This window comes from Diadema setosum, chromosome 16 (assembly GCF_964275005.1).
Source record: "Diadema setosum chromosome 16, eeDiaSeto1, whole genome shotgun sequence".
Taxonomy (NCBI): Eukaryota; Metazoa; Echinodermata; class Echinoidea; order Diadematoida; family Diadematidae; genus Diadema; species Diadema setosum.
Window position 1 is genome coordinate 16,905,070 of NC_092700.1, and position 27,817 is coordinate 16,932,886.

General features: G+C 38.2%; 1 protein-coding gene across 1 annotated transcript; it reads left to right on the forward strand.

Moving 5' to 3' along the window:
• Positions 1–27,817, forward strand: LOC140239537 (phosphatidylserine synthase 1-like). The gene is made up of 14 exons (XM_072319371.1): positions 1–182; positions 1,919–1,930; positions 2,117–2,196; positions 2,625–2,669; positions 3,923–4,041; positions 9,492–9,650; positions 10,381–10,532; positions 12,295–12,354; positions 13,552–13,633; positions 15,912–16,024; positions 16,711–16,776; positions 18,933–19,032; positions 24,547–24,612; positions 27,568–27,817. Exons 1-14 carry the CDS (start codon positions 16–18, stop codon positions 27,748–27,750), a joined length of 1,404 nt encoding a protein of 467 aa, XP_072175472.1. The 5' UTR covers positions 1–15; the 3' UTR covers positions 27,751–27,817.

Here is a 27,817-nt window from a genome sequence, read left to right on the forward strand (position 1 = left end):
GGGAACAATCTGGAAATGGCGAAAAGAGGTCATAAGCGTTCAAATTCGGAGATGAGCGATCACTTTCGCTACATCAACGAGCAAGAAGTGGAAGATATAACGCTGGAGTTTTTCTACAAACCCCATACTTTGACGCTGCTTCTGGTTGCTGTGATCGGGACGTTTTATTTCGCGTTTACTGGGTAAGTATGCCATCGCCGATCGGGCCATCGGCATTGCATCGACCCTCGACTCACACGTGTTACTAGTATCTTACGGTGGTAGGTGTGGCCGATGGCTGCGGCTCGGACTCGGGAAGGGCTTGCACGCCTGAACTGACCCGTGTGAGCAGATGGCGGTGGTGTGCTAACTGTTTAGTATAAGCCAACCGGTGTCCTGCTCTGTTGAAGTATCAAAGCCGTGCATGCATGTTGCTGACTGCCGTAGTATAGAGCAACGAAACCAGACAAATTTGCTTGCATGAGACGTGATGATAACCACAAGCGTAGAATAGATTTCTAAGTGGAAATTTCAACAGTTGCTGGAGCCTGGGTTGCAGAACTTTCCGAAGAAGGCTGTCGAAAGTGGGCGTCAGGGAGGGTACGTAGGGTGTCAGTGCGTGACCATGTGTGCACTTTTATCCCGCGGACTCCGCCGAGCCAATAATGGCCATGCAGTTGCAGTTGATTTTATGGGAACGAGGGCCGTTGGCAGGGCTTACAAATTGGAAGTAAATTAGAAGTTCTTGAACCTACATTATATATAAACAAGTGCAGATGAGATGTGGATTGCATGCATTATGCTGTTTGCTTCTATGTGTACAGTGTATTGGCAGATCTTATTTTCCAGAGACTTATTGAAAGAAAAGAAAAAACTGCAAAAAGGAAAAGTGTAGAGTCTATCACTATATCACTCAGTATCACAGCTCAGAATATGCCAATTACCATGATTATTGACATTTCTACAATTGTATTTTTTTTTCTGTGTGTTTGTGTGTTGGGGGGGGGGGGAGTAGGGGCATTCTTTTCAAGTTGCAAATTGTCCTCACAATCAATTCAAAGATGGTAGACCTTTCAACTTCATTGTCGGTCTACAATGAACCAGATAGTCCAGATATAGGGAGAAGTACTGCCACTGGTGCTGTAAAAGTGGATATTTTCGATCAAGTAATTTTTTGCGCTCGGCCGGGTAAGAATGGATTTCATGTGTTTTTAATTCTGCAGATGTAATCAGGACATTAACTACTGGAACATGTGGCATGCAAAAGTATTTTCATGCTTTTATTTTTGCACTAGCGGCTGGTTGCGCGAAATGCGCGAAAATTTCCACTTTTACAGTACAGTAGTGCGATCTGTATCTGGCCTCTAGCTCAGAGCATGGAATAAAAAACCCACACCAAGGTTTAATCTCCCATACCATCATGCCAAAATTCGACCACATGCAAAAGCATGTCAGGTTTTACGTGTGGCTGATGGTCAAATTTCCAACAGCGTTTTATGGTCAAATAATGGGCAGTTTGCTTTATACATATTTCTTCATCTATTATGAAAGAATGAAAAAAATTAACAAACAGGTAAAGATGAAATAAAGGGATGGTGGTGTATTTATGCAGTTGATACAGATATTAGATGCTGGAAAACTACCGGTAGGCCACTGCCAGAATATGATCAACGTACATTGTACCGTCTTCACACGGTTTGTGTAATGAACAGTATACCAGGAACTTTACAGTGTTACTGTTAATCCCAACTTTGTATTCTGATCTTTCCCATTAGAAATTACAGATTGTTTTAGCTCAGAGAGTTGAAGTGATCACTTCCTGTCATTGAATACATGTCATTCATCTTTAAAAAAAAGAAAAAAAAAAGAGTGATCCCTTTGGGTTAAGATGAAGGAGTGACAAATCTAAAGTTCTAAGTGAACTGACACTGGAAACAAGAACCTACACTGGGTGGCACTGTACACATTCTTGTGCAGGTAGTTTGAGGGAAAATTTGACAAAGTCGGCATTTTACTACAAAGTTTAACTATGTCACTGACTAAAGTAACTGAGAAAATGGGAGAGCTTTTAAGAACAAGAATGGAAATCTTTACCAAACTCAGTATTCCTGTGGTATGTTGGTAGATCCAGTGAAAGCACCGAGCATAATGTCTACCGTGGGATCTGCTGTGCAGTCTTCTACTTCTTGATCGTCAGTATCTTGGCATTCCCAAATGGTGAGTTTAAGATTTGTTTGTTGTTTTGGCTGTAATGTTGTATCATCAATGTTGTCTTTTGCATTGGTATGCGCGCCTTTAGTGTACAGTATTTCACCGTTCAGCAAGATCTCACTGAAATCTTGCAATTTTAATGAGTTAAGAAGAAATGAAGATGCCCAAATATGTGTGATATGTTATGATGAGAAGTATGTTCATACCGTACCAATAAAGAACGGAGTTTTAGGGGATATTTTCTCTTTAAAGGGTTAATAAGTGGTAGTACTCTTGAGTGACTTACTGTGTACATGTACAAGTACATTGTATCTGTAGTGTCAAAATGTTCTGGCAAGAGAGCAGTGATGATTTGTGCAATTGAGGTGAATTGCATTGGAAGTACCCTGTAATTCTTAATTTTGTCCCATTGATCACTTTCTCTTTTCACTCAGGACCTTTCACACGACCTCATCCTGCCATCTGGAGAGTTGTATTTGGTAAGATTATCAGTCTGAATTTATAGATGTTATATTTTTGTAATTTTGAAAGTGCCCTGAGCCTTCTAGGAAGAGCATACTAGGCATTAATAATAATGTATTGTATATTGTATTGTGTTGTACATGTATTGTACAGAGACTCCAACTCTCCCGTTTTCGACGGGAGATCTCCCGCCGAAAGCCCATTTTTGCAAAATCTCCCGTTCTCCCGTTTGAGATCTGATTTCTCCCGCCCTGGCTCTGTGTCTCCCGGTGGAAAGGATTTCTTACTTATTTCTATCGTATGTTGAAAAAATAAGCCTTAGATAGCACCAGAGAACACCTAGAACCCAAGGAACTTCGCGCCTCGCACACATCAACTTAGAGTCTCCCGTTTGCTAGGGGTTTCGGGCGGGAGAATCTCCAGATCAGAAGGTGCTTGGGGTTGGAGTCTCTGATTGTAGCAGAAAACAAGTGCTTGAAACAAACCTCAGAGAAAGAATTCACATGTAGAAAATGTTTCCCCTGTGTCTTCTGTGCCATAATTCATATTTCCTTTGTCACCCAGCCGTAGTTTACTGGGAATCAAACAGAAAAGGAATACTTGCAAAGACCATCAAATAAAAACATGAGGTAAAAATTCCTCTTTTATTCCCTTTCATTTTGACAGCATGTAGCTCTCTTTGTTTTTCTGTCAATTTATTGTCACTTGGTCTAATACAGTGTATATCGGATGGTCTACATTCCAGTTCGTCTAACACCACTATGGCTAGACTCATTTAGTCTACCATCAATTTCGTTTTAATGCCTGTTTGGTGTGATCCTCACCTTGGTCTGATGTCCAGTTTGGCTAATTATCATTTTGTCAAATGACCATATGGTTGAATTGCGATTTTGATTCCTTCGATTTTTTTCCATTTTGTCTAATTAACTGTGGGTATAGATGAAATGGGCATAACCCATGATCTGGAAGTAGACCAACTGGTAATGAGGCTAAGTGGCAACTGGACTACATGGTCATTAGACGAACTGGTTGATGAAACAGGATTAGACCATGTGGGTTGAGACTAAATGGCTGTTAGATGAAGTGGGATTAGATCAAGTGATAGAACACTTTTATATATCTCTCTCTCTGCCTTACATGACAACTAACTGTAGTGATTAGGGATCCAATTAGGAATGTGAACTGGGATGATGGACTCTTATCAGTTTGTTGACTTGTGATAACTTTACATCTTGTTTTGTTTCGTTTTTTTCCCCCTCCATTCATCCAGGCGTCAGCGTCCTGTACCTCCTGATCCTCATCTTCTTCCTCTTCCAGACCTACGAGGATGTCCGGCGCATCCTCATCTGGCTCTACCCGGACCTCCAGGAGTATTACCTCCACGAGAAGGTGAGCACGGCATGGACACGACAGTGACACAACATTTGCTCCTGTGACAGTTGCTCCAGTCTTATTTTCTCCAAGGACTTAAAGGGAAAACCAAACCGAAAGAGCAATGTGGATTGAGTGAAAGCAGCAACATTAGTAGAACACAACAGTGAAAATTTGAGGAAAATCGGACAATCGATGCAAAACTTATGAATTTGTAAAGTTTTGATGTTGGAACCACTGGATGAGGAGACTACTAGAGGTTATGACGTATGTGTGGACGATATAAAGAAAATATGAAGAAAATTCCACAAAAATTCACTTTTCTCGCATAATGAACAAGCACTTGACAAACTGCTTTCAGAAAGCAGGGGGAATAATTGCTACCCTTAACATATATCAGTATCAAGTTGATGGAATGTGTAATTTTCACGTGTAATTCCCATTGCTCTTTATGTTTGGGTTCCCTTTAAAAAAGTTAGGGTTAGGGTTGTGATAGGGTTTTAGGTTTAGTTTGATGTGAGGATTAGGATTAGGGCTAGAGTTATGTCTGTGGGCAGACTTCTTTTTTGGCTCTGCATGCAGATATTTCATGGGCAGCAATTGTCACAGAAGCAAATGTCATGGAACCTGGTGTACTGTACCAGAGCTGCTAATCTCCCCAATTCCCTTTAAAAAAGTTAGGGTTAGGGTTGTGATAGGGTTTTAGGTTTAGTTTGATGTGAGGATTAGGATTAGGGCTAGAGTTATGTCTGTGGGCAGACTTCTTTTTTGGCTCTGCATGCAGATATTTCATGGGCAGCAATTGTCACAGAAGCAAATGTCATGGAACCTGGTGTACTGTACCAGAGCTGCTAATCTCCCCAATTCTGCAAGATGCTTCCTGAATATCTTTTGTTTGATTGTTTCATTTTTCATCTGAGGAGATGGATGGATAACCCATATTCAGTTACAGTAGCTGGCCTTTCATGGGGTCCAGTTGGATGTGAGGAGGGGGGACCACTTAACCGGGTTAATCACCCTGCTCTTTGCGATGAATAAATGAAGCGGGATCTTTTATGTGCATGAGTTGTGACTCTCTCACACACAGGACCTCCATTTTATGTCCTATCTGAAGAGAGTTTTGTTCTTTTAATACTAGAGGGGACGGTATGATTACGCACAACATTGCTCAGTGAGACTTGGAGAGACTACAGTCTGAGCTAGCTAACTGCCCTAGCTCACTGCCCTGACGCCACTGCCATACCATGCTCTGACAAGAAAATGCATAGTGACCCGCTACAACAAAAGGATCCGAAAGTCGGGGAGGACAATTTTCTGAAAACGACATGACATTCTTCTCTTGCTCTTCCACTTTAATTTCATATAATAACATGACTCATGAAAGTATTTTGTTGCGGAGATATCAATGATTTTATTTGCGCATATAGAGTGGTTTAGGAAATCAGTGTTTCGAGAAAACCGCCTATAAAGTTTTCCTTCCAACGCTATCATGATCAGAGGCAAGTGTTACGACCAAAATCACTCTGAGAATGATCGCACAAAAGAAACAATCAACTAATGTTTAGGCGGTTTATTAACAGTGATATTGTGGGTACAGACTCGTAATCGGTTTTCACATCAGTACAATAATGATCAATAAAAACAATTATAAATCGGTAGTGGAGTCACTTACACGCATTATATGTAATATCCCTGGAAATCAAATAATCCTTTGAGAATGTCCAGATACGATGTTCGATGCACAGATGAATGATCCTTGACGCACCGACGAATGATTCCTCCGATGTAACTCCAGAGGCACTGGTTGCAATAATCCACGTTATAAATCCAGGGTAAAGTCCACAATATATGTCCACAGCAAAACGTGCAGAATCCAAATGTTATGACGACCACGTCCAGTTGATGCGTTGAATGATGATTCACTTTATAATGTCCAGCAAGGAATCCAGCCAGTTACAGCTTTGCCGTAATAATGTCTGTTGACACTAAAATATGGAGTCTATCTCCAACATAGGCAAATTAATTCTCTGCAGGCAAAATGTCTCCCAGGCCTTATCTCCACAAACACAGTTTGTATAGCAGGTCAGCAGGTAACACAGGACTGACTATAACAAGTCGCTTCAGAGCCAGAAGTGACGTAACTCTCAGAGCAGAGGTGTTAGGTACTCTGCCTACTTCAGAATTTCTCCTGCTTATATACTATCCATTCACCCCTTTCTAGTACATTCTGTAATTTTCTCCAACCTGGGGCCACATACCTGAACATACTACCAAGTCCAAATTCCAGGAATCCTGGATGACTCACTGCCTAACTATGTGCATACCATCATTGCCAAAATTAACTACCAATCACATTGGGTTACAGGGACAGTGCCTCACTCAGCCAGCACTTCCTAGAATATTCTGGAATGGGTTAACTCATTCTGGATTGAGTGAGCTATAATGTATTTCCTGTCACATGCATACATGTACTGTAGCTACATTTTATACCATGTAGAAAATTCACCACTAATCTGGTCAGACTGTATGTACTATATCTATATCATATAGAATGTTCTCCATTAATCTGGTCCACTTGTGTACATACACATTAAAACAACCATGCATACAGCCTTGATACATGTACATAACTGCTTGTGTGTACATTTGTGACACAAGACAGTCTTCACCGCTTGACAATAGAAGGTATGATCTTAGCAACCTCCACAATGTTCATTCAAGCTTAGCGCCAGTGGTCTACGCACAACCAATCAGTAACCAAGATGCCACGCACTGACCAATACGATCACTCCCTCGTTGCTAGGGGTGGAGTCTAGCTGCGGCGCTAAATCCAAATCTTCGTACACGTTTCTGTTCCGTTGAACATGTTGAAAGTCGCAAAACCATGGCCCAGAAAAATGCTATTTTCTTGCCTTTCCTTTGACCATTTAGCTTCGAAATTTTGGCAGATGATAGATGATACATTAGACTACAAAATTATGCAAAAAACAGAAAACTGATAGTTTTGTCCGATTTTGATGATCTGACTACAAACTTGATTTCCTCGGCTCAGCCGTCAGCGACTTTAGGATCCTTTTGTTATAGCGGGTGACAATACTGTATCCAATGCCAAATATTTCCTGAGGTTTGTGAATTTAAAAACGGGCAAAAATATTAAATCTCCTCCTACATGAATATGACGTGCATGCATTCATTTCTCCGTTTCGGTACTGTACTCCTCAATCTCAAATTTAACCGCTCGCAAAATTGTCGGGAAGTCCCGATTCATGAAAATTTACACTCCCTAAAGTGGCATATACTGGTACAGTACCTTGATGTGTGAATGCAAAATAGGCAGCCGTACTATATTTTCAGCATCCTGTGACCTATAAATGTGACATGAACACTTTGGTGCACTGACGAGTGATGATACTGGTATATGATATGCCAATGTTTGCTTTTGTTTGAGTTTGTTTTATTACATGAAGGAACATTTGGTGTATGATGATACATATGTGCACTTGTAGTTTTAATGTTACTTTCTTGTTAGAACTGCTAGGATGTTGGCTGTGGACTGTAAAGTCACAATTCTAAGTTCTCTTAAAGTGAAACTTAGTTCATTCTACAAGTGGACTCTAAATAGAGGGAAATAAAACAAGTCAACATGGACAGCGATATTTTTAAAAATGTAGACAAATTTGAAGAATGCACTTCTTTTGAAAGATTTGCAATTAAAAGAAAAGGTGGATATTGCATGATGATTAAATGTGCAGGTACATTGTATATAAAGAGGCCTGTGACATTTTTTTCGTTTCTAAATGTCACCCTATGGCATCTGCTTTTGATCGCACCATGACCTGAACGGTATGGAGACTGGTAGCTTGGTCAGGCTGAGTGATGGCATTATGAGACACCTATGAATGTAAACAGGCTTATCACCCATCGTACATTGTTTACATGTCATGCTGCCCATCAGCCATGTGTAATGGAGGGTGGATCGATGGGGGATGGGAGGGGGGGGGGGGGGGCTTCAGACCTATGCAACTGTTTGTCTACTAAAGGGTATAGTCAAAAACACAAATACCATGTTACATGTCTTTTGTAACAGCTATTAAAAGTGTCACTGAAGATCCTTAGGAACATAGGACTACAGACTGTCTACCCCCCCCCCCCCCATGCACACACTTTAATGTAGTCTCTGTTCAGACTTTCCCATTTTTTTCTGCTGATAAAGGCAATTTAATTGTTGTTTGTGCAAATTTCAGACATGATCTTGCCTCTGAGCCATTCAAAACTTTCAGTGCTGTGGTGCAATTTTTTTTTTTCTCAATATCATAAGCTGTCCTTGAATGGCCATAAACTCAATGCCAGTGCATAGATGCAGGTAGTGTACTATTGTACCTATATTGCCATTTTAGAAGAAAGAGTTTACAATATATCACTTGACATCTCCGCTGGAGCTAAAGGTATTATTTACCATTTGTAGATGATACAAAAACCCAACTTTAGTGCTTCAAAATAGTTCAAAAATGTGAGTTAGAGATTGAAACGACCAATTATGTAAAAATGTTAATCAGTATGATCAGTGTTGTTAAATATGAAAAATGTGAACAATAGTTACTGTTATAATAGAATTATTTCTAGAATAAACTGTATACAGTAATGGTTTATTGAGGGAAAAAAGTGATATCTTATAGGCTTTATAGGCTTAGCTTCTTAGGCTTTATTGCAAAATTGTTGTATGATAAGATGTTTTGGGATACAACTAAGATACGCTATGCATCAAGTGTGATAGCTCTTAAAACATTTTTAAAGTCGCTGCTCACGATGGTAAACAGTGCACAGCCCTGGGAGAAAAATACAGCTCTTGAGGGACTAACAAGTATTATGTTTGCTTGTATCTAAATAAAACGATAGAAGAGACAGTATTTGTTATGATATCATTTACATAAATTAATTAATTAATTTTGTTCTAGCCCCATCAGCAGCTAGTCAAATTCCTGAACTGTATTACCTGACATGACCTGACAGCTCCCAGCATAGCAATTTCGACCCTTGCTTCATTAGTCACATGATTTTATTATGACCAATCACTGATCAGTATCTATGCAGACCATTTGATGTAATCATTTGCTGTAGATGAGGGATATACATCTCTTGCCAACATTACTAGCATCAATCTTGCCAACATACATCATTGTACATGTAACTCTGAGGGCCACTGTGTAAAAATGCCATTGGCATCAAATGCTTTGAAGTGATACAGATGGAGTTACTTCCCAAGATTAGGGAATTATTAGAATGGTTTAGTCAAAGGAGTTTCTTTGCCATCTCATTGCTCATTCCATCTTACATGCACAAAATCTTCTCGTATTTGAAGGTAATCAGGTTTATGGGCAAAGAGAAATACCACAGGCCGAGGTGACCACTATTCACCGAGTAAAAGATAAAGTTGGCATAACCCATTTATTTTTTTTCTCCTCTGGCAGGAGTACGCGGTGAACTGCTCAGACGTGACATTCGAGCGCATCTGGGGCTCCTTTGACTGGTACTCCTTGTGCCACTTTGGAGGCTGGATGCTCAAGGCACTCCTGATTCGCAGCCCCATCCTCTGCTGGATCATCAGCATCACCTGGGAGATCACAGAGGTATGTACATATTAAGAGGGGTGAAAGGTCATGTGTTTGAGGGTCAGAGGTCAATTTGTGTTGAGGGGAATATGAGCCAAAGAGTGGACATGAGCTCAGATACCAAAGTTTGCTCAATGTTGACTGGAGGAGACAAACAAAGGAAAGAAGGAACAGTGAAGTATTGTAATGCTTGAAATAGTTTCTTTCTTGAAGGAAATGGGAAATCTTTCTGAAGTACCTTCCACTATCTGATAAAAGCCCCCCTTCCAAGATGCTGTAGGAACTCAGATTAATGAATTCTTGCATCGAGTTGTAATTGATGCATACACTGTATAAAGTCAGTAAAGGGCAATTTGTCAGTCAGTTGTAATAAATAAGGAAAGAAAGACCATATAAGAATCCTTTACTTTTAATGCACAGTATGCATTTCTGTGCCTCAACTGTAAAGGGTGCCATCAGTATAGTTGCATTTGTTAATTACCACATAGGCCTTGCCTTGATTTATTTCCTTGTAATTGTGTGTTATTACTTTCATGATGCTCTTTTTTTATGGTGTCATTCCTATATTGGTTTACGGAAACCCTTGTAACTCCTGCCTGTTATGATTGCTATGTTATGAAAGACCTTCTGACCGTCTAAATGTGTAAGGAAGTTCGGGTCCATTACTTTCATACTGTTGTCCACTGGGTTTACATGGATGTTTACAACCCTTGATAAATCCCGCTTCTTGTTTCTCTTCTCTCCATAGCTCTTCTTCATCCACCTCCAGGCCAACTTTGCCGAGTGCTGGTGGGACTCCATCGTCCTCGACGTCCTGGTCTGCAACGGTCTCGGCATCTGGCTTGGGATGAAACTCTGCAAGCGGCTGGAGATGACCGAGTTTCAGTGGGAGAGCATCAAGTGAGTGCTGTCATTTTGCTTTGCGATAATTGGGACAACTACATTGTACGTGTAGAAGAGCCGTCAACGAGTATGTTTGTGTGATATTATCTCATCGTACTGTAAAACTAGGAATGTTTGTGTGCATTTTAATTTTGCGAATTTTGCAAGAGCCAAGATTCGCGAAATTAAAATGCACATGAAAGTTCTTGTCTACACTATATGCATTGAATGTTAGAGGCAACTTGCGAAAATTTCCTGCTGCGATAAAGGCTGTTGGCTCCAATTCACAAAAATTTCATGCCGCAAAAATGTTTCGTTTTACAGTATAGTTATGTTTTTTTCATCCCAGATGAGAAAATATGTTTGATTTTCTGCTGATATTTGATAGTACACTGGATATGTGTAATTTTCCCATATCCTTGTCAAAATGTGCATGATATTGGCCTTCAAAATACTGTAAAAGTGGAAATTTTCACAGTGTGGAAATTTTCGCACATTTTACGCGACCAGAAACTAGCGTAAGAATAAAAGCATAAAAATAACTATTCTTGCTATACTTACCACTATGTAATGTCTTGATTCCACAGAATGAAAAAAAATTGAAATTCATCTGAATACTCAGCTGAGCATATAAAATTACTTGTGCGAACATATGTGATTTTACAATATTGTTTACACTATGCATTACTGTGTTATCATATGCAAAGGTTGGTACCCTGAAGCAGTGTTCAAAACAGATCATACACTGTAATTATATGATAATGACCAGCACTCTGAAACTTGTAGTATTTCCTTGTTGATGAACGGGTATGGTTTCACTTCTGCTATAGGATTCAGTGAAAGATAGCATACCTGCAGCCTGTACTATTGGATGTGATAAATCTTAACCCTCTCTGTGCAAGGGACATTGGACAGTGTGTATGATGTTTTTTTTTTTAGGGGGTTTCTATGCCAATTGGCACTGAAAGTACTCAGAGGCCCAAATTCATGAAGGTGGTACAATTGAAACCATTTTTTAAACCATGGACAATTTGTATGGAGTGCCAAGTGTTGCATTGCCTATTTTGTTATGAAATCAGTGATTTGGTCGATGAAATGTTGTTATTTCATGATAGGAAATGATCATTTTGTGGACGAAATGTTGTCATTTCATGATAGGAAATGATCATTTTGTGGACGAAATGTTGTTATTTCGTTAAGAAATTACTGATTTTGTAACAAAATAGGCCATTGGACGCTTGGCACTCCATACAAATTGTCCATGGTTGAAACCATGGTTTCAATTGTACCACCTTCGTAAATTCGGGAGAAAGGTTAAGACTGCTTAGGTGTTTGTGATACAACATTTCATATTATCCCATCTTTCTCTTCTTGAAGCTTTGATGATGCAATTACCATCTCAAAATTTTATTGAAGCCATTTCATATTGTTTTATAGTATGCCTGATAAGTTTTGATTGTCTGATAACACAGATTAATAACTTGTATTGTGTTCCTAGGCATAGTCCGTCTTTCATCTGCAGTGCCGTAGCATGCAGTTGGCTGACACATTTGTGTCGAAATCTGTGTTGAACTTTATGATTACAGGTACATATCGTGTACTGCAATATGAGTATACACGTTTGTGGGCATAGGTTGTTGACTCTAACATGCTGCTCATGGCATGGCAACAAAACAGATGAGAATAGAAGAAAGACCAAAAAGAAAAAAAAAAAAGAAAAGAAAAGAAAGGTAAACACCAAGGGAATGTACATTGTTGATTTCCTTCTTTTGCATTCCAGAGACATTCCATCTACCTCAGGGAAGATCAAGCGAGCAGTTCTCCAGTTCACTCCAGCAAGGTGAGCCAACAAAGGACTCCTGTTAATTTCCTGTTGCCATTGTAAGGAGTGTTACTTGCATAGAATGAAAGCACTATCACCATAGTGTATGTACATTGTACATTGGTCAAATAATGGAGGGGAGGTTGAATTTCCTGTGTTAACTCTTGTCATCCCATACTATTCTAGTTTAACCCCCACACCCCCCCCCCCCCCCATGGAAAGATTTTGCAATTGTTGTCAAGTGCCTATTGTGCTACGCTACACTTGTTTGTACATTATGCCACAAAAGTCTTGCTACAGTATGTGGCAAATGATCATGCAGTTGCTTTGAATATGCTGATTGAAAATTAGCTCTTTCCTGCTGAGATATGAAAAGAAAGACATATTTATGTCTTACCAGTTCACCTCCTGTGTGAGTTCTGATAATGAGCATTGTCTTTTTATTTCCATTATAAGAAAAGCTTCAAGCTCAGAGCACTTCCCTCCATTCTTTCAGTGGGTCTTTCCAGTAAAGATAATCCATATGTCCATATTTCCATTTAATATTGCTTGACTTTATACTATCTGAGCTATAGTCTGATGTTCAAATGGCTGAGAAAATGTGCTGTAACATTCAAAAAGTCTGAAAATTATGCTGTCACTATCAAGATGTCCTTGACCAAATTTGCCATGCTGATGAATGTTTTACTAGATTATTTACTCTCACAGGACTAAGAAAATGTGATTTTGTAAATCTGGTCAATATAGACTGTTAGTTTCTTGAAGCAATTTGAACTAACTGTAACTAATTGTCATTTTCAGTGACATTTATTTCCACATGTTTATTTTAACACAATAATGAATATCTGTCAGAGTCTACTAGCATTTAGGATTATATAGCTCAGATTTTTTTTTGAATTTGAAGCATTGCTTATCTTGAAACTGCTTTGAAAGTTATTGTCCCAAATTCATGAAGGTGGTTAGAATTAGACCAAGATTTATGCAAATTTATGCAAAACAGATGTCCAGTAAAAATACACGTTGATACGTGCATGTCAAAGGTATGCCTATTTCATGCTTATTCTAGACCATGGTCTTAATTTCAACCATGGCTTGAATTTAAACCACCTTCCTGAATTCTGGCCATTATGTTTCACGACTGACATGAGACCCTCCATGAAGTGGCCATCGATCGTCAAGTAATGAGCTCCTTTGTCTTTGTATCTCAATTTGTAGCTGGACCAGCGTCCGTTGGCTGGAGCCTACCTCGTCACTGAAACGGGTTATAGCTGTCTACATCATGGTGCTCGTGGTGCAGGTACAGGGCAGGTTGAACTTTTTCCACCCAGATGCTTAAAGGACAAGTCCACCTTCATATACATAAAGATTGAGAGAATGCAGCAATATTAGTAGAACATATCAGTGAAAGTTTGAGGAAAATTGGACTATCCGTTCAAAAGTTACGAATATTTTAAGTATCTGCGCAGTTACTGCTGGAAGAGAAGACTACTACAGTGTATGATGTCACATGCGTACAACTATATAAGGAAAATAAAAAGAGAATTTCACAAAACTTTACTTTTTGAATAAAGTGCACATTTCGTCGACTTGCTTCTGACGTATGTTTAGGGTAATATTATTCCCCCTGCCTTCTGAAAGAGAGAAGTCGAATGTTCTTTTGTTATGCGAGAAAAATGGAAATATGTTGAATTTTCTTTATTCTTTCTTTATATCGTTTACTCATGTGACATCACAAGCTATAGTAGTCTTTTCATCCAGCCGTGACTGAGCAGAAACTTCAAAAATTCATAACTTTTTAATGGATTGTCCGATTTTGCTCAAACTTTCACTGATGTGTTCTACTAATATTGCTGCATTCACTCAACCCACATGTCTATGAAGGTGAACTTGTCCTTTAAAGGGATGGTATTGTTTTGATTGAGATGGGGCTTCAGGTTTCCAACTTTTTTTGTGAGAAATGAGAAACCCACGAAATATGAAAGAGCATACAATTCTATGAGGAATTCAAAAGTTTATTAAATTGATGAAGAGTGGTTTTGATATGGCTGAGATTTTCGAAGAGCAAAGATGTCCTGATTAAAAGTGGGTCCCACTGTTTATTAGGACCAGTTTGTTTTACTTTGTTTTTGGCTATCTTTGCTATTTCAAAACAGATTTTCATTGAGTAAACTGAATTTCTTCTAGAATTGTATGCTCATTCATATTTCTTAAGTGGTTTCTAATTATCTCTCAAGAAGTTAAATTCTGAATCCCCATCTCAACCAAAATTATACCACCCCTTAAAAGGGAAATATCCCTCTATCTCAACTTGACTGAATTAGATTGAATAGAGAAAATTGAGCAGAGAGAATACTGTAGTAGGAAATTAAAGGCATAATTTACCATTTGCTGGTGAAACAAAAACCCAGCATTAGTTCTTTAAAATAGTTCTAAAATGTGAATTAGGGATAGAAACAGCCACTGTAAAAATTTGAATCAATAGAATCGATGTTAAATACTGTTAAATACACAAAATGTGAACAATAGCTATAATAAAAATGTTTCCAGACTAAACCGTCTGCAGTTATGGTTTATTGAGAAAAATGCTGATATCTCCTTAAAATTTAGGCTTTTTTTGTGAAAATTGTATATGGTAGGATGTTTTTTGTGATACATTGTACAACAGACCTACACATAAGGATCAAATGTGATACATGTATCTTGAACATTTTTTAAATAACTTCTTCCAAAGGTAAACAGGACCTTTAAAGGGAGATATCACTCCATCCTGCTGACTGAAATGAATGTAAAGTAAATTGAGCAGAGATAACAGTAGGAAGTCTCATTGAAAATGGACCGAGCACACAAGAGTCATGGAATTTTAAGGTTCCACAAAATTTTTATGATGAGATGAAATTGGTTGCAATCTCATGTACCTATCAGATTTAGAAAAGTGATGTCATGTCCTCAAAGCTCTGCTACTGGTTTGTATGTTGATATTAAATTAAGAAATGAGATGTTTTTGGTGGACAATTTAATAAACGTGCTCTTTTACCCTTTGATATTCATCATTGTTATTCAGTACTTCTTGCAATCATGTATGACAAAGTTATAATGAAATTCTCTACTGTAAAACATGGTATATACGTGGCATGAAATTTTTACGAATTGAAGCCGATAACCTTTTTATTTTTTTTTGTGCAGCATGAAATTTTCGCAAATTGCCAGTGACATTCAATGCATGTAGTGTAGGCAAGAACTTGTGTGTGCATTTTGATTTTGCAAATCTTGGCTCTTGCGAAATTCGCGAAATCAAAATGCTCACGAACATTCCTCATGTTACAGTATTCAGTGGAGACTTTTGTACACAAGCCAATGGATAATGTGGTGAGGCAGTGACATCATCCCCTCACTTAATCTTCAAAGGTTATTGTAAGCAATGTCCCTTTTTTTTTTTTTTAATTAAGGGATTAATTCTGTCCATTATCAAAAACGTTCTTTTTTTTATAGCAGATTTTTTGGCTTTAATTCTCTTTGATTTGCACCTCTGCATGTTCATCTTTCCCTTTTCTCTACGGCTTTGTTTTCATTCACAGCTGTGTGAGTTAAACACGTTCTTCCTGAAGCAGATTTACGTGTTTCCAGCGGACCACATGATCGGCATTATCAGGATCACCATCATTTGTGCAATTACAGCTCCCACAATTAGGTAAGGGATTTGTTTAAAGTGGACTGATCCACTGTTGAAATTAGGGGGAAATAATGACAGAAATATGAACTGAGGGGAAAAGAGGAAAGCTCATTTTTTTCCATATTGTTTACAAAATTCTTAATTGCCTATTCTATTGTGTTTTATTTTGTATGAATACATTCTTCTTTTTCGTTTTGAATATTTGGTTTGTTTATTTGTTTCTTCATGCTCTCTTTATATATCTGGGAAGGTGGGAATTTCTGGAGTGTGTTCAGATTATCATGAAAAGTATATGACAGCATGCTTGTACCAAAGAATCTTGGGCCTGTAACATTCAAACGTGTGCCAAGAATATATCATTGATGTATACTGCCTCTGTTTTTGCCTAATACCATAGTGATCATAACAATGACAGTGATGGTACAGTACTGATATCTTAGCTGCACCAACTCCACCTTATTAAGATGCTCAAGGTTCTACTGAAAATTATCAACATATAGCTAAAAAAAAAAAAAACCAGAGAAAGACAGAGAGGGCATGAACTATGCAAAAGCAGCTTGAGCAAATTTATCTTGAGGCAGAGCCTGAAAGATTATCCCTGTGACCTGTGATACGCATTTCATTTTTCTCTTCTTGTGACAAATTTCAGCATTTTAATCACGCATTTGTTTTGCTCCCTATTTTGTTTTTTTTTTTTTCTACAGGCAATACTATACATACATCACTGACCCACACTGCAAGAGAGTGGGCACACAGACGTGGGTTTTCCTGTAAGTAAATTAACATTATTTTATAGCAATCAATCTTCATTAAGAAATGCAGATCCAAAATCGTTGTTTTTCCCAAAGTCTTGTTTTCTAGTCTGTGTGTCGCTTCTAGACTGATCCCCTCACAACTTAACTTTGCTTTATACGGCTTAGTACTCACATCACTTGTGCATGGCTGATTTCGAAGATAGAGATTGACATTGAATTGAATGCATTTGTTTTATGCATGGCTGCTTAGGAGCAATACCTGTGGTCTCACCCACCGAACCACACCAGCTCTTGATAATGATGATGATGATAGTGATGATGTTGATAATGACAATGATGATGATAGTGATGATGATAGTGATAATAGTGATGATGGTGATATTGATAGTGATAATAGTAATGATATTGAATGATAATAGTGATGATGTTAGTGTTGATAATAATGATGAAGATGATGATGACGATGATGATGGTGATAATAGTGATGATGATGGTACTCCAAGATTGGAAGATGATGCTGGTATTAGGGATAACAGAATAAATTTCTCCCTCTTGCTCAAACAGTCATTTTGGGGCAGGGTTTCATGCCACTTATCAGTCCATTGTCCGTTCATATTACTCTGCTTAGAGTTATTTTTAGTTGCCCTTGGCAAGCAGGCCACATGGGTTTGTAGCACCCTGTTAGGGTATTCATGGTCATGAAAGTGGTGCTGGTAGTGGTAGCACTGCCAGCAGAGGTGATAAACAGCATTTCCTTTGATCGTAGCACCTTACATCAATAGATGATCAAATAACAAGGCATATTTGCGGGCAAATTGTTGGGTCTCGCTTGATTTAACCATTTTTTATGCCTCCGCCACGAAGTGGTGCCGGAGGCATTATGTTTTCGGGTTGTCAGTCCGTCCGCTTTCGTTTACGCGATAACTTGAGTAATATTTACTGGAATTTTACCAAACTTGGTCCAAGTATGAAGTATGATGGGGCAATTATTTGATTAGATTTTGGGTGAAATCGGCTAAAGGTCAAAGGTCAAGGTCAAATCATGAAATTGTATCCGTTTACGCGATAACTCAAGACTGGATGGAGCAAATTTCACCAAACTTTGTTGGAGGATGATGTATGATGGGACAATTACTTGATTTATAGTTTTTCAGTGAAATCGGACAGAGGTCAAAGGTCAAAGATCAAGGTCAAATCCTAAAATTTATCTGTTTACGTGATAACTCAAAACTGGATGAAGCAGCTTTCACCAAACTTGGTCCAAGGATGATGTATGATGGGACAATTAGTTGAGTAGATTTTAGTGACATTGGCAAGAGGTCAAAGGTCAAAAGGTCAAGGTCAAATGCTACAAATGTTGCAATTTCCCCCATATCTATGCAATGCCCAAAGATATTTTCTTGAAACTTGGTGTGGACATGTACTACTGCGTAAAGATTCTCCAGAGAGAGCTTCATGTCATAAGGTCAAAGGTCAAAAGGTTAAAGGTTAGGTGAAAATGTTGCAATATCACTTTTCTTGCAAATGGTTCAATGTATCTTCGTGGAATTTGGTACATATGCATGTACTGTCTGGCAGGGATTATCTAGGGAATTTAGGGGTCATGGGTCAATAGTCAGGGGTCAAAGGTCAAGGTCAACTCCTCAAAATTTTACTATTTCCCTCATATACTAGTATATGCAATGCTTGTATTATTAGTTTCAAAACTTAATACATGCATTACCTAATGGAGATTCTCCGGGAAATTTCCAGCCAGAAGGTCAAAGGTTAAGGGTCAAAGGCCAGGTTTCAATGCCCCCCCCCCCAAAAAAAAAAAAAAAAAAAAAAAAAAAATATATATATATTTTGTACCATCATCACACTCTTTCTTCATACCTTGGAAATTACTCAATGCATAAACTTCCCCAAAATTCCCCAAATATGTGTACCTGCACTCTTAGAAAATTATAGCAAACCCAGTTCAAGACATTTCTGACAAAGAAACATGTCATTTCAATATTTGGCAGTCATGTGAAACTGTCATGGATCACACATTGTGAAGACATTGTACTATACCCGATACGCCTATTGGGAGAATCATGCATTATGGCGGAGGCATACCAGTCGCCATAGCGACGTTTCTAGTTTATTTATATTTTTATTTATTTTTTGGTCACCACACCCCTCCTCAGAGCAATCACGCTGATTGAACTGATGGCGTGCATCAAACACGGCCAGGAGATGTTCCAACAGACAATCTTCATCAACATCTTTCTCTGGCTAGCGGCTCAGGTAATCACTACTCAACCAGTAAATGGCAGCACTCTAATTATGAATTATGAATGTTACTGCTAGTAGTAGTAGTAGTAGTAGTAGTAGTAGTATATATTAGTAGTTAAATTATGTGTGTCACAATCATAATTATCTGATTTTCATTAACTCTTCATATGCCACTGTGTAAATTCCCTGTGTGCTACATTATAGTCCAGGCTAGAAGGCACCCAACCTTGTTTTTCGATATATACAATGTTTTTTGATAGTTTCTTGTCAATTTGAGGGTGCTGATTCCAAATCCGATTGATGCCACTCGCGTAACCTTGAGCATTTTCGGCGAAATGCAAAAATCCAAAATGGCCGCCAGATATATATGCTAATTCGGCCGTGATAAACACAAAAATGTGCATTATATAACCAATTATTCCACCAAACTTTGTACATTTCTGTTCCTAGAGTTACTCCATCTCCATTTGCAAGAGAATTTTCATTTCATATAGGTTCATTTAGTATCTAAAGCTCATTTTTTAATTCAAAATGGCCGCCATTCCCATGCTTATGTGCTATATGAATGGCAAAACATATGCATGGAAATATAGAACAAATTTATTGTATTTCCAGTCCCGTATCTACGCTGTCATGAAGTGTTGCATGTGTAATACAGATATGTTGGGTGTCACTTACAATATAGAGGGCCTACATGTATATTTGAGCATTTCTATATTCATAAACCTTACGATTTTTAACACAATTTCTTATATACTTCATTTTGTCTCAACAACGAATATAAGTTCACTAAACGTCTCCCAAGAAATCAATATACCATCATATTCTACATGCAGGTTGAATATAGAAATGTCATAGTAACATAATATATCAAGAAGCCTAGATGAATGGTATTTATCAAATAATGTTGAAAATGGAGGGGAAGCTAGAAAGCAAAGCTTCTAATATGCATTCCCCTAAAACCATATCAACAAAGTACAGAAAAATCCTATACGTAAGTGCAGAGATACATGGTGCAGACAAAAATACATCGGACATTAATGAGCCAACTAAATACCCTTTACATTGTAGATTTTTTTTTTTTTTTTTTACCAGCAAGGAGTTGGGGGGGGGGGGGGGAAGGGAGGAGTCCTGAGGCGAGTTTGAAATGGATCATAACCTCCATCACTTTGATATTATCGAGCAAACTTGATTTTCTTCTTGAATTAAAACAACAAAAACTTGTGAAGGCATAAACGTACGAATTTACATGCATTGTTTCTGTCACTCAAGAAAGCGAGATTTTTGTTTGTATTACGTTATTGTGGAAAAACGAATAAATTCGAACTTGAACTTGAACGAAACTGTCCAAACGCAATACCGTACAAATAATTCATTAAACATCAACCAATTGGGAAGAAGCAATGTGAGATACCTCTTTCAGTTCTCTCACAGTTCCCAGGTGTTGATAACACTTTGGCATCATGATCTCTTTCAATCTTGTCTTAAAACTAAAACTTTCATTAGTTTATCGTCTTTAAAGAACCCTTTAATTGGATGTTTGGCAGCAGGCGACATCAGCCCCAAGTTTGAAGAATTCTCAGGCTAAAGATGCATATTAGTCCTGCAATTGATTTAATTGCAACCACATCTGGTGATGTTCAGCACTTCCTCAGGGGTCAGAGGGCGATTATTTGCCATAGAAACAGAATGAAGACATGAAGACTTGCTTGATCACCACCCGTTGAAGCCCTATGGCTTTGTTGCCAGGCCAGAGTCAGTTGTAGGTAACTTAGGTGGTATCAGAGATGACACGAGACCAGCATCTGCACCAACCTGTTTTGGGGTCAAAGCTTTCAAGTTACGGGAGGGAAATCTAGATTTGTGGGATTTCAGACGCATTAATGGCAGGTTGTTCAAGGGGGCATCCCATGAAGCGCTTTGTCAGATCTTTTCTTTTTGACAGCTGTTATAAGCTACTAAAATCCTTGCATCTGATTGGCTGACAGCAAATTTGTCCGACAAATTTGTCAGACAAAACGCTTCACGAAATGCCCCCATGCTATTGTGTTCAGAAGGTCAGGGTATGCGTTGACGGCACTGGTGACACTTGCCATTTTTTCCTTCCAGCGTGAGGGAGAGTGATCGAGTGCCAGTGAAGGAGGGTAGACTTCCTTAGCCTATGCTTGGAAGGCTTGCCACAGAGGGCTACCTTGAACATAGCGTTGGCAAGATGGTTATTAAGATGGAAGGCATGGGTCAGATGATAATCTTATAAAGGTTGGGGCAAAGTCTCCAGAAGGTGAAGTACTCCTCTATTGTCTTGAGATGGGTCAGTACTCGGCTGCCAGGTGTCATCCAAGGACTTTCTATGAGACGTAAAGGCGAGATCACCTGCAAACTTCCTACGTGAAGTGAATGTTATGTCACCATGTAAATGTTAAAAAGAGCTCTAGTGGAGTTAGTTTACAGCCACCATTAAGGAGGTCATCATTCAGAGTCCTAACACAGCTGGTCTGGTTACCTAGAACAATCCTGAATCTGCAAGTGCTGAAGATTAAAGACAAGCAGTGTGAAGTTGTTATAACACTGCTTTCAGAATGAGGCAGCACTTTACAGATCTCAGAGTCTCCCTTGACATCATATACTAGTACTCAAACACATTCACTCCGAAAAAATGGTGGTAAAATTAATCTACCATATATAATTCATCTGGGTTAACATGAAAAACTTTTGGGTATTATTTTCCTTTCAGAGATTTGACGACAGGAAGTGAGGTGGTTCGTTTTTTTCCCTTTTCCCCCTGACTCTGATATTCTTTCTCGGATGAGGGAACTGAAAAGTTTGTATAATATCGCTTTTAGACAATATAGAACAAGAAAGGTAATTGGAAATTTCATTTGTGTCATCATCTAGGATTCAGCCTTTTAATTCAGCAAATCAGAGTGAATGTTATGATGTTAAACATCTCAAGGAAAGTAGGTATCAAATGTTCATACATAATAATTTCTGATAAACAGTCTTGATGTTGGCGTCAATTCAAGCTTTGGTGGATTTTCCAAATTCGTAGGGAAAAATTCAGATTGAGGAAAACAGCTTTTGTTACTAACAACCTTCTGATTAATAATCAGCACATAGATTGATAAATAGTGTACCTGAGTAACAAAAAAAGAAAAGAAAATCTGTTTATTTCCATGTACACTTTGCCGTTCATAGTGTGCAGGGGTATATGAGTGGCATCCATTTTGGAGTTTTGTATTGAGAAGAATATAATAAGCCTAAAAACAATAAATTTTCTGTTCGTTTGCTTGTTTGTTTGCTTGTTTTGCTATTGGCACTCATCAGATTTGCATTGCACATGCAAAACTTGATAAAAGCGTAGGTATGTGACTGAAAATTCGTCTTCTATTTCTATGCATATTTTTTGCCATTCATATAGTACATGAGTATAGGACTGGCGGCCATTTTGAATTAAAAATAAGCTTAAAATGCTAAATGTACCTCTTCAAATGAAAAATTTCTTGCATGTGCAAGTAGAATTACACAAGGAACAAAAACTTTAAAAACTTTGATGGAATAATTGGTCATAAAATTGACATAACGGGAATTATGGCCAAATTAGCATATCTGGCGGCCATTTTGGATTTTTGCATTTTGCCGAAAATGCTCAAGGTTACGCGAGTGGCATCAATCGGATTTGGAATCAGCACCCTCGAATTGACAAGAAACCATCAAAAAACATTGTATATATCAAAAAACAAGGTTAGGTGCACTTTCTATGGAGCCTAGCCTGGACTAATTATTCTGAGACTGCAATGCAGGCATGCTTTAGAAAACCATAATTTCTGTTTTGTTTAATCCATGTAACTTTTTATAGATTTTTATTATCCTGGGCCCCGTTGCTAGAAACTTTGCGTTTAAACGCAACTTGCAACTGATTGTCACTGGCCAATGAAAATCATTGTTGCATGCATGTCTTTTTAATAGGGCAGACCCTGAGCCAGTCAGAATGGTTGTTTCAAAATTAGCAATTATTTGCAATTGATTGCAGCTTTCTTGCAACGGGGCCCAGGACATGCAATGAGTAAAGTTGAAGAGCAAATTACAAGCTTTGTTATGATGTAAAATTCATGACAAATTCTTGATTGTATTTCTTTCAAAATAACCAGCAGCTAAATTTTTGTACAGGCATGACTTTTGCACACGAAACATTGACAGAAACTGAAAATTAACTTTGAAAATCTAATAGGTAACAACGCTTTGATATTCAGTCATGATACAATGCAAGCTATACATATGAGAGGAATGGAATCGTGAGTGGAGCTTTCACTGTACAGTGGCATTTGGCGATTTATTGATTGGTTTGGGCGGGTTTGTGCGTTTGAGTAAAATATGCGAACTTGGCATGCCGTCGACCGAGTCGGGCATGTGAACGTGGCACATAAAGCGTTAACCCTAAAAAGACTGGGCTATTTTGGTAGCTCGAAAGACGGGGGGGGGGGGGGGGGGGGCCTAAAGGGCCCCCCCCCCCTCAGATCTCGGCTGTGGATCGCGCGATCGCCGCGGAAATTTGTACAATGGTAGTGTGCGATGTAATCTACAAGATCCTATATTTAAATTTTACAAAATAGTCTTTTTTTATTTTATTTTGATTAATTATGCTAATTTATGCGAGAAATCAGACTCTTTGATCTAAATCAGTAAATAAAGCTCCAAAGTGCTCATTTTTGGTCTAATTATTCTTTGTGGCATTCTTAGCAAATGTACTTGAAAAAAAAATCGGTATCAAAATCAATTTCTTATTTATTTTATTGTTTTATGAATTTCTTATGTATTTCTTTGTTTTTTCGACCTTTTGTTTTTGTTGTTTTTTAACAAAATTTGTGGCAGACACTTTTTGAAGCATAATACTCCTAGAACACATTAATTTTAGCCATTGAGAGTAAAAATAAGCATATTTATATGAACCATGTGAAAAAACTCAATTTGCATTGACTTTGTACACAAAATCACATTTTTGAGCCATTTTCGGCCTCACGTGCATGTACAAAAAGTTATTTAACTTCAGAACCGTACCCCCGGGCGTCACAAATTTGGTGTTAAAATGTGCGGGAAACTCGAAAGAAAAAAATCATAGAGCATCGCAGCGAGAGCATTGCGTGTTGCTGAGTAATCGTGCGAAATGTCGAGGGCCCCCCCCCCCCCAGTCTTTTTAGGGTTAAGGAGCTACAATAGCCACAGACATTGTGATGGATATTTGCTTGTTAGTTTTGTTTGCCATATTCAGTACATTGTAACTGCTTACTGATTCTTCTGAGAGATACTGAAATCTGCAGAGATTTCCTACAGGACCAACTAGGCTCCTATTTGCAGCAGTTGAGGATCCTACTGTTGTAAAAGAATGGAAATTACCTTTTAACCCCCCCCCCCCCCATATAGTCTGAATGGGCACCTTCAATGTGATGTGCATTTTATGTCCTCTGTGTGGATGAAAATAATGTTCTTTATTCCTTTCCTCCAATTTTCTGTCTTTTTTTTTTTCTACAGTTGATCTTTGTCCTTATATGCTTCTACGCATTCTGGTGGTACTACCAGAAACACAAGCCTGTGTTGGTAGGTGCCTCTTGTATATTTTGTGGTTTGTTTGTTGTTGTTTTTTAAATCAAAGTATACTTTGCACTGCCAGTTCCAGCACAACTCTCAAATTTTGTTTGTACAAATGTCAGTGTTCTGTATCCTAACCAGTACCAATCATGAAAGATTGTGATCAGCAACAGTTATTACGGTATTTTCACAAGTTTATTTGTACGGTCACCCTTTACAAACTTGTATCTACTGTATACGCTATAATTTTCGCATACATAAATTTTCGCGAATTGCCGCTGTCACACATTTTCGCGAGTGGTTAATTCGCGATTGGGGGACCAGAGAAAATATGAAGTGGCAAAGAAAGTGTGAATTTTCAACTTACTAGCAAATAAGAATGATACTATTTATACACTGCATGAAAAAAACTTACCAAACTCTGCGAACTAGTAAGTTAGAATTCAACATTTTTGAAGTGGTTAATTCCATCGCGCTATATTTCTGACGAGTGGTATGAGGGGTTGCGATAATGGATTGGCTCTACAGTATTCGTAAGTAGCTGTTAATACGCTGTACTGTGTGAATGCTACTTACAGCGACTGGGCTGTGTATACTAGTTAGTAGATAGACGTGGAAGTGCTATATGTACGTAAACAAGCTTAGCCAGTATGGTCTGTTCGGTAAGCCGTGACATGGTATACTAGTACTGAAATGTTTGTATCATCAAGGCAAGGGATTCATTTTGGAAGGTAATATTTTCGCGTGTTGTTAATTTCGCGAATAGCTCCCGACTCGCGAAATTCGCGAAAATAAAACCCATGCGAAATATACAGCGTATACAGTACTTTCAACCACCTTGTGAGTTGCTAAATATTTCCCACTCACAAATGTGACCCTGCATCACAAGACCAAAAAAGGTCGCCAGACATGGATTTTTATTTAAGGGCAGATATTGAAAGAGCATATTTTAAGCTTTAAAATGATGTATGACTCAATTTAGATGAACTCTGCTAATCTATCTAAATATAGGAAAGAAAGCACACACTCTGGATAAGTGTGAACTGAAAAAGGAGGCTCTCAAGTACAGGGTCTATTCAAGCGCTTAAGGCGCGATGAATGGGACAAAAAACAGGATGTAAACCTCTGAGCAACAACAATGAAGGGATTTAACGATTTTCAGATTAAAGTGAAATTAAGCATGCTCTGTTTACACATTTTGATCATGGTTAATGTCAACTTTCAAAGCAGTAGTATCATCCTTTCAAAAGTTATTGAGGTGAAAAGGAAGAGTGTTATTATTAAAGAATTTTCAAGAAATGAAAAGGGGTCTCTAAGACATACCTAATCACACTACTCTACCAAAAAAAAAAAAAAAAAAAAAAGCGTTTTAGAAAACCTGCTGAAAATACACTTTCCCATTCATTTTATGATCCCAAACTTAAAGATAATAAAAAGTTTTGGTACCTCAAAAGTTTCCCTAAATTTCCGTGTTTCAGGTTAAAGTACCTTTCATATAACTAACACTGTGAGACTTACTCACCCCAAAGTGCTCTCATTTCTTAGTAATCATGCAATTAACTGCGACCAGCAGCCCCATACGCATAGCGTAATGGGGCTTTGCATTGTAGCATTCAGGATCATGACAGATTTAGTATCGCGGGTAAATATCAACTTAAAATCCAAAAAATTCTTCAATTTGAAGACTTACCAATTAAGTTGAAGTCTTGAAAACAGGCTTCGGGCAACGTTTGGTTCTGCCAATAGTCCCTTTCTGTTCGAATTGATGACTGAATGTGACTCTGTCGAGAGGACGTTGGGAGAGCTACATAGACTGATTACTACGGCCAGCGCATACGCACACATCACATGCGAACAAATATCAAATCCATGAACGGATAAGATGTTTGTGTGCGCATGCGCTGGCCGTCAGTTCAGTGTAGCTCTCCCAAGGTTCAGGGAAACTTATGAGGTAATACCAGAACTTTTTATCATCTTTAAGAGTAATGCAGAAGAAGAATGGCTCTTATATAAAACATGAAAAACTCAAGATTGACGTGATTGACCCATTTCACCTTTTTTGAGACCTCATGTAAAATCAAGGGGTGCAACGTTTTGTTGGTTTTGTGATGCACGGTCACAAATTATCCCTGTCTCCCTTGATATTGAATTATTCCCATGAAGTTATGAATATTCATGATTGAATGATGACCTGAATATTTATGAATTGAATGGTGACAACCATGAAGTTATGAATATTCGTATATGGAATGATGATCACAAAGTTAGGAATATTCATGATTTACAGTAACTGGCATTTAGGATGTTGTAATATGTTGCATGATGATGTATGTAGATAGATGTGAGATTACTATGCTATGTGCTGAGATATGCCCAAATATCACTATTTCAAGTATACATAATATATTTTATTTTATTTTTTTTTGGTGGAAATGTTGTCTTGTGTGCTCATCTCTAAATAATGCAAGTTATTGACGGTAATTTTTAAATCTTACCTGTCTACCCTTTCCCCCTTCTGTCTTCATCTCTCTTTGTCTCTTAGAAATTGTCATCTTGTCTTTTGAATGATATTTCTTAATGTCACTGCATATCTTACATTAGAGAAAGATCATAGTATGTAGCTAAATTCATTAAGATAGCATGAAGACACCAGAAAGCAGTTTACAAAATTTGCTAATTTGGGAGAGAGAGAATGGAATTTTTGTCTTTAAAGATATATTGCCACTACAGGTTTACGACCAAAACAAATGGTCATATAAAAGAACAAAGGCCTTACATAGACAATAATCTTTTTTTTTCTTTATTTTATGAAACACTAACTGTAGTTGTAAAATTATGATAAAACAAAATGATAGAGCACCAGTCCGCAGAAATATGGTTTCTAGGGCTCAGATAGGTTTTAAATATCATATACTTTCATACCTCTTTGTCAATTTTAATGCAATGCAATTTCACCTTACTCAGCCTCAGGAGAGACTGGTACCACTAGCTGTGCGTCGTCTCAGTCAGCAGTCCTCATCTGCCCCGTCGACGCCCACCAAACACAGTAACGGGCTGCCCGACGAAAGTTCGACCAACAGCTCCCCACACCACTATGGCACGAGGCAGAGGAAGGCGCAGAATGTGGAAAGGATCAGTTTGTCGTGATAACATTTAATAGAGATGGGGTTGGGGATAAGAAGGATGGAGAGGATGAGAAGGAGAGATTGAATAT

Excerpts from the sequence above, each read along its gene's own strand:
- LOC140239537 (XM_072319371.1), top strand. The coding sequence starts at position 16 with ATGGCGAAAAGAGGTCATAAGCGTTCAAATTCGGAGATGAGCGATCAC. Across the intron at positions 9,651-10,380 it reads TCACCTGGGAGATCACAGAG|CTCTTCTTCATCCACCTCCA; the intron begins GTATGTACATAT and ends TTCTCTCCATAG. Across the intron at positions 19,033-24,546 it reads TTCTCTGGCTAGCGGCTCAG|TTGATCTTTGTCCTTATATG; the intron begins GTAATCACTACT and ends TTTTTTCTACAG.